The sequence below is a fragment of the Acanthamoeba castellanii genome, assembly GCF_000313135.1.
Source record: "Acanthamoeba castellanii str. Neff unplaced genomic scaffold scf7180000084294, whole genome shotgun sequence".
Taxonomy (NCBI): Eukaryota; Discosea; order Longamoebia; family Acanthamoebidae; genus Acanthamoeba; species Acanthamoeba castellanii.
The window spans coordinates 32,883-39,862 of NW_004457608.1; the positions used below are offsets into that span (position 1 = coordinate 32,883).

At 63.7% G+C, this 6,980-nt stretch overlaps 1 protein-coding gene and 1 pseudogene across 1 annotated transcript in view; both read right to left on the minus strand.

The window, feature by feature from the left end:
• Nucleotides 1-32: 32 nt before the first annotated feature.
• Nucleotides 33-2,475, minus strand: ACA1_022840 (annotated as a pseudogene).
• Nucleotides 2,476-2,910: 435 nt separating this feature from the next.
• ACA1_022850 (uncharacterized protein) overlaps nucleotides 2,911-6,980 on the minus strand; it is a gene marked incomplete at both ends in the record, with an annotated part of 5,577 nt that continues 1,507 nt past the window's right edge. The window contains 4 exons of the mRNA XM_004348292.1: nucleotides 2,911-4,855; nucleotides 5,083-5,162; nucleotides 5,256-6,283; nucleotides 6,419-6,971. Coding sequence (XP_004348342.1) covers nucleotides 2,911-4,855; nucleotides 5,083-5,162; nucleotides 5,256-6,283; nucleotides 6,419-6,971 — 3,606 coding nt within the window. The remainder of the gene's footprint in view (nucleotides 4,856-5,082; nucleotides 5,163-5,255; nucleotides 6,284-6,418; nucleotides 6,972-6,980) is intronic.

Genomic DNA, 6,980 nt, shown 5'->3' on the forward strand with positions numbered 1-6,980 from the left:
CAGGTATGGTGGGGCTGCGCGCCGTGATCGACTTGATCCGCATCCGCCACGTCGGCTTGGCCTCCTCAGCCTCCTCAGCCTCCTCCGCCTCGGCGACCACCACCTTGAAGGCCATGGGATGAGCGAGAGGGCCGGCCTTCTCCGCCTTCTTGATCGACTGAATGCCCTGCACGATCATGTCCATCTGCTCCGCGTCCCCCTCTCGATTAGTCCCCAAAAATCGATTGCGAACAGTAGGGCGCCGTGGCCGTGGTCGTGTGTGGTCGTGGTGGGGGTGGTGGTCGTGGTGGTCGTGGTGGTCGTGGTGGTTGGGGTTGTAAGAAAGAGAACCTCGATCTGCGTGTGGGAGGAGAACTGGGCGGATTCCTCCCGTGTGAGGGTCTGTTGGGCCTGGCGGTGCTTGCGGTAGACCACCGTTCCGGCCACGGCCGAGGCCGACAGGACCACCAGCACGGCCGCACCACCGAGGGCCGCAAGAACGACTGCAGCCCCGCTGACAGCCGCCGTGCTCGCACCCGCCGATGCTGTTTGTTGTCGACATTTTGATCGTATCGTCATCATCATCATCATCATCATCGACGCAGGAGAGACCACCACCAACGTGCGTGTTAGTACCATTAGGGCAGCAGCACATGGGCGAAGAAGAAGCAAGAAGCAAGAAGCAAGAAGCAAGAAGAAGCAAGAAGCAAGAAGAAGACGTGATGTATGGGCGTACCCGCGACAGTGGTCATGGCGAGCATGGAAGAGCCCAAGGCAGCCGCCCCCAGATATTGGGTGGCCACCAGATTCACGGTGTTGGCGCCGTTGGTCAGCGTCAGGTCGGTGGTGACCAGCACCCCAGACACCACCTGGTAAGTGATGGAGTTGATGCTGCCCACCTGGTAAGGCGCGCTGCCCGAGGCGGCGAGCTTGCCGTTCCAGCTCTCCAACACCGCCTGGGGTTTTTGGGTTTTGGGGGTTTTTGGTTAGATGGTCGCACCACCACCATGGCTGGGGCAAGAACAGTCGACGACGACTGACGGACCTGTGCTGCGTGGTAGGCGTGAGCAGTGCGCACGTTGCCTTGCACTGGCGCACCAGGCACGACGTCCGACGCCGCCGCTGCTGACCTGCTCTGTTGTCGCTGCTGCTGCTGCTGCTGCTGAGCCTCTGCTTGGCCGTCATCGTGGCCACCGGCTTGTTCGTGGTGTGGTGCGTTGCTGCGCAGCTGTGGGCTCCTTGCCATGGCAACGGCGGTGATCTCCCACGTTTCGATACCGGCCGTGTCCCGGCCTCTTGCGATGCGGCCGTAGCCTGCCAACCAGCGAATGGATGAGTGGTTGGTGGGGGGGCAGTGTGAGTGTGGGCGGGGGCCGCACCGCGGTCGCCCCAGGTTGGACCCCAGGAGTTGGCAAAGAGCCAATAGTCTTTGCCTTCGTCGTCTGTGCCCCACCTGCATCACCTCCACCACACGCAAAAAACAAAACGAAAGAGAAGAGAGAAGAGAGAAGAGAGCAGAGAGCAGAGAGCAGAGAGCAGAGAGCAGAGAGAAGAGAGAGCGGACCCGATGATTGTGACCACATGGCCGCCGACGAAATCCCACGACGTGGCGGAGCAGTCCCCGGAGTAGACGTCCGTTGGCGTCGTATTGCTGGCAAGTAGAGCGGAGAACGAGCGTGAGATGGAGAACCCATCATGATGGGGTTTGTTTGTTTGTTTTGGGGTGTGGGGAGTGTGGGGTGGGGGTGTGTGTGGGGGGAGGAAGGCAGCGGTACTAGAAGTTGAGCAGGCTGTGGCACACGAAGATGTTGGCTGCCACGGGACCGTTGGCTTGGATCTCGCTCATCAGGTCCTTCACCGAGATCGCCACCCCACTCGCCGACCTGGCCAACGGTTGCAGTGGTTCCGCTGCACTGATCCCCGCGGTGACGGACTTGGCCGACCCGTTGTCGCATTCGGGCTGTGCGCGTTGTCGTCGTCGTCGTTTTCATCATCGTCATCGTCATCACCCCCCAAATCACGCACGCAATGAGACGTGTGTTAACGCTTCCCTTAGCGCAGCAGCAGCAGCAGCATCAACACACACACACACGACACACACGACACACACACGACACACACACGACACGCACACGACACACACACGCACACGACATACACACGACATACACACGACACACACACGACATACACACGACACAGAAGGAAGCGCGCAGGGGTGTCAGAATGTACTTTGCAAACAGGAGGGTTGTTATCCCAACCGTTGAAGAATCGGTCGCCTCGGCACGAGACCGGCGGCAGGCCCCTGGTGCTCAAATGCTGGGCTGCGGCCATGTTGGATTCGCCCTCGCAGGGGTTGCCGCCTGGCGCTAGTCGAGGCAGGCAGTCGAGCAACTCCTGCGCCGAGAACGGGGCGAGGCCGCATGCCCTGTCCGTGGCCGCCGTGGCCACTGCAAACGCCGCCCCACTGCACACGAACACGAGAAGAACGACCATTTAGTATTGTCTTCTCTTTTGTTTTGTTTTGTTTTGTTTTGTTTTGTTTTGTTTTGTTTTGTTTTGTTTTGTTTTGTTTTGTTTTGTTTTGTTTTGTTTTGTTTTGTTTTGTTTTGTTTTGTTTTGTTTTGTTTTGTTTTGTTTTGTTTTGTTTTGTTTTGTTTTGTTTTGTTTTGTTTTGTTTTGTTTTGTTTGTGAGCAAGAGTGAAGGTGATGGAGATGACGGCTGGCTGGTGGTGTGGGTCCGTATTTGGTTGTGTTACCTGCCACACAGGCCCTGGTCCCTGATGGTGGTGGGGCACGAGTGCTCTTTGCGCCAGTTGAACGACTCTTGGTCTGCCCCACCCACACATCCACACAACACATTGATTAGAGAGAGACGAGAGAGCAGAGAGAAGAGAGAGCAGGAGAGAGAGAAAGGGCGTACAGCAGCCGTCATTGTGTGGGCAGGCGATGTCGAGTACGTTGCTCGGCCGTCCCTCGTGCCAGTCCGGCTGGGCCGAGTCGCGGCACACGCCCTTGCAGTCGACGCGAGCCGAGCCACCGCACACGCCCTTGCAGTCCATCGACGCGCCCGGCAACCGGCCCGTGGTGCCGCCCGTGCACTGCCCGCACGCGTCCAGCACCGCCTCTCCATGGCACACGCCGGCGCAGTCGATGGCCGGGTTGGGCACGTAGCCCGCCGCCGTCGGATCGGAGCACGTGCCGCACGCATCCCACCGGGCCGCGCCGTGCGGCACGCCCAGGCAATCGGTGCACGTCGAGTTGTCGCCCCCGCACACGCCGCACGCGTCGACGGCGACGTCCGACGGCTCGACCACGATGACGCCGTGGATGGCCGTGTTGCGCTGGTCGTGCCACAGGTAGAGGCCCGGGCTGAAGAACCGGTGCGGCACGCTCGCCGCCCCGGCGCCAGCACCGCCGCCCGTCGCTCCCGGGTGCGGCCACCGCGTCGACCAGCGTCGTGCTGTACTTGGCCCCGCCGCTGGGTCTGGAACCCGCCATGAGGCTGCGCAGGCCTCGCTGCTGCTGCTGCTGTGCCGGATCGGCCCAAGCGCTCATTGTCTCGTTGTTGGGGCTCGCCTCGGCCTCGGTGGTGGACCTGGCGTTCGTCAATCTGAGGGGCGCTCTGTCTGTCAGAGCTGGCGCTCCCGAGTTGACCCGATTGATTCCCATGCTGACGCCCGCTATCAGGTCCCTTATCAAAGGTAGGATGCTGCCTATGATGCCCATGGGGCTCGGGGGCATGCCCGCGGCCATCGGGAGGAAGGCGACGCCCATTGCTACGCCGTGGCGCATCACGCCCACACCGACCCGGCCGGCGGAGGACATCACCCACTGCGCGGAGCAGCCCTGGGGCGCCTCGTCCTGGCATTTCTTGAGCATGTCGTCGAGCTTGTTGAGCGAATACTGCACCGGCATGGCTGCCAGGGCTCCGGGCAACGTGGTCGCGTCCAGGAGTGTCAGCGGGTTAGACGCGATGGCCGTGAGAGCTTCGCCGGCCTGGGCCACAAGCGCCGCGGGGTCGAGGACCGCGCTGATCGCGCCCGGCGCCTTCTCGATGATCGTCAGCGCCTGGCTGGCCGGGTTGTCCATCGTGTCGAGCTGCGCCACAAAGTCCTTCGGGCCGCCCTCGATGCCGAGCGCGGCCCGAATGGCTGACTGGGCCAACTTGCGGCCGACGCCAGCGGAACCCGATGGTCCGACGCCCAGGCCGGCCAACCCCGACGGCCCGACGCCCAGGCCAGCCAACCCCGACGGCCCGACGCCCAGGCCGGCCAACCCCGCTCTGACGGCCAGGTCAGCCAACCCCGACGGCCCGACGCCCAGGCCAGCCGACCCCGACCCCGACCCTGACGGTCCGATGCCGAGCGACGACGTTTCGTCCCCGTTTCGTTTTGCCCGACAGAGGCAGCGGGTTTCACTGCTCGTCGATGAGGCGTGCTTGGCCGCGGTCCGTCGCGCGATGGCCCAGTCAGCTGCGGGAAGAAGAGGGCTAGGTGTGCCGGTCGAGTTGGCGATCGCTGGCGACAGGGGCTGGAGCAGCTGCTGCTGCCGCAGCTCCACGAGCTTCGACACCACCAACGCGCGCAGCGACCTGCTGCCGCTGCTGCTGCTGCGCCCACTGGGCGGGGACGACCACCGCGCGTTGGCTTGCCTACGCGCAACTCGGCGGTTGTGATCGTCATCGTGGTCGTCTTTGTCTGCAGTCGGGCCGCAGCAGACGCCGCTCATGGCATACTGCTCCTCCTCCTCCTTGTCGCCGTCGTCGTCGGTGTCCGCCGCACCAGCGCTGTCCGTGGGGCTGCCGTCGTTCGATCTCTTCCGACGGGTCGAACGGGTCTCGAAGAAAGCGTTGCCGACCGGACTCGTCACCCGCCTGTTGTCGTGTCGTGTCGTGTCGTGTCGTGTCGTGGTTGGTGTCAGCTGAGCCGAAGAAGTCGAAGTCGAAGTCGAAGTCGAAGACGAAGACGAAGAGAGAAGCAAAGAAAAGAGGGGAAAAGGTGGGAAAGCAGAGTGTGGACGGACCAGCCGGGGAACAGCTCGGCATCGTCGTGCTGTGGCGACACGGCAGATGCAGCGGTGGTGGACCGGCGGCGAAGGTACTTCGTTGTAGAGTCCGGCGCCGGTCCGTGCCTGCCACCAGAGGGATCCACGGCCACTTCCACGAGGTCTTTGATCCACTGCTACAGACGTGGTCCCCCCCCCAGAACAAAGAATGGTAAGTGAGATTCAAAGCGGCCGAAGTAGTGGCGAGCGGGAGGGGGGAGAAGGGGCACCGCGAGCAAGACGCCGAGGCCATGGTCGTCCACCTGGTCGTGGTCGCGGTCGTGGTCTGGCTGGCCGTTGAACCGCGACAGATCGACCGCGGGCGCGCCATTGTAGTCGTAGGCCCCGCCTGTGATCTCCACCTTGCGATCGAGCAAGTTTTCCCACACCACCAAGTCGCCCACGCGCACCCACGTCACCAGCGACGATGACGACGACGAGGCGCTGGCAGCAGCGGTGCTGGACCCGTTGGTGCTGGTGCGTTTGGTGTCGCCGTTGTGGATGTTGCTGTTGTGGTGGTGGTCGATGCGCACAGAGTGCCACTGGGCCTGCGCCGGCTTGGGAATGCAGCACGTCGATCCAGTGCCGCCGCACACGCCGCACGCGTCCACCGTCTTGCCCGACAGCGCCACCCCGTCGCACCCGCCGCACGTCCCGTTGTTGCCCCCGCACACCCCGCACGCGTCCACGCGCCCGTAGCACGCCACGCTCACCGTGCGCGACACGTGCGAGATCACGTTGGCCGCCTCCGTCGAGAAGCCCGAGTGCAGGATGACCGCGTGCAGCTCCTGCTTGCCGAACAGCGTCGGGTTGCGCGTCGCCCAGAAGATCGACACCTCGGAGCTCTTGGTCTCGTTCGTCGAGCCGGTCACGCGCGGCACCAGCACCGTGCCGATGAGACGGCCCGTGCCGCCCACGCCGCCGTGCCACAGCTGCACGAGCACGTTGGCCCGCGTGAACGTGTCGCCCAGCACCGTCGCCGTCACGTGGTACCCGGTCGTCAACCCGCTCCCGTCGCTCGCCACCACGGGGCTCACCGCGATGGCAGGGTCGAGCCGCAGGGTCTGCAGCGTGTAGCCGCTGTTGGCCATGTCGTGGAACAAGAGGCTGTAGGCGTGGTTGTTGTCCTCGTGCATCTCGTCGAGCTCGTCGTTGTCGTCGATCGTCGCGTGGATGTTCTGCACGCCGTCGAAGCGGAACAGGAACCACACCTCGCGCTTGCCCTGGCTCGGGATCAGCCCCACCTCCTCGATTCCGACTGCGTGACACACACACACACGACACACACGACACACGACACACGACACACGACACACGACACACGACACACACAACAGTTTGTGCGCGTCAGACCCCGCACTGCCAGTGAGAGTTGCGAGAGAAGGTAGGTTACTGAGGGCGTTGTCGTCGAGCAGGCACGCCTCGTCGAGGCAGTTGTCGGGCTCCCGCGCCACAGCGCCACTTTCACGTTGCGCGCGTCCACGAGCGCTTTGTTGCGCACCGTCACCGCCACTTCGACCACCTCGCCCTCGCGCGGCACCGCCGGCGTGGCCACCATCTCCTTGGTCAGCATCGTGCGGTCGCGCTTGAACGTGGTCCACCACCAGGGCAGGTTGAACGTCGGGTCGGGCTTGCTGTAGGTGCGCTCCCACCACGTGGACACGCCCGGGTAGTAGCCCGGCTCGGCCGTGTAGGCCACCTTGAGGTACTCGCGGCCGTCCGGCGCGCGCGCCATCCACACGAAGGGCTGCACGCGGTAGGCGTGCTCCGGGTTGATGGGCTCCACGTAGCACACCACCGACACGTCGCGCTCGATCGCCGCCCTTCGCAATTGCGATGCCTCGTCGTCGTCGCTCGTGTCCCGCGGCGCCCGTGCCTTGTATGTTAATGTTGATGAGGTCCGGTGTATCGAAAGCCATGCCACGCCCACGGAACGAGGCCCTGAACTGCGTCGT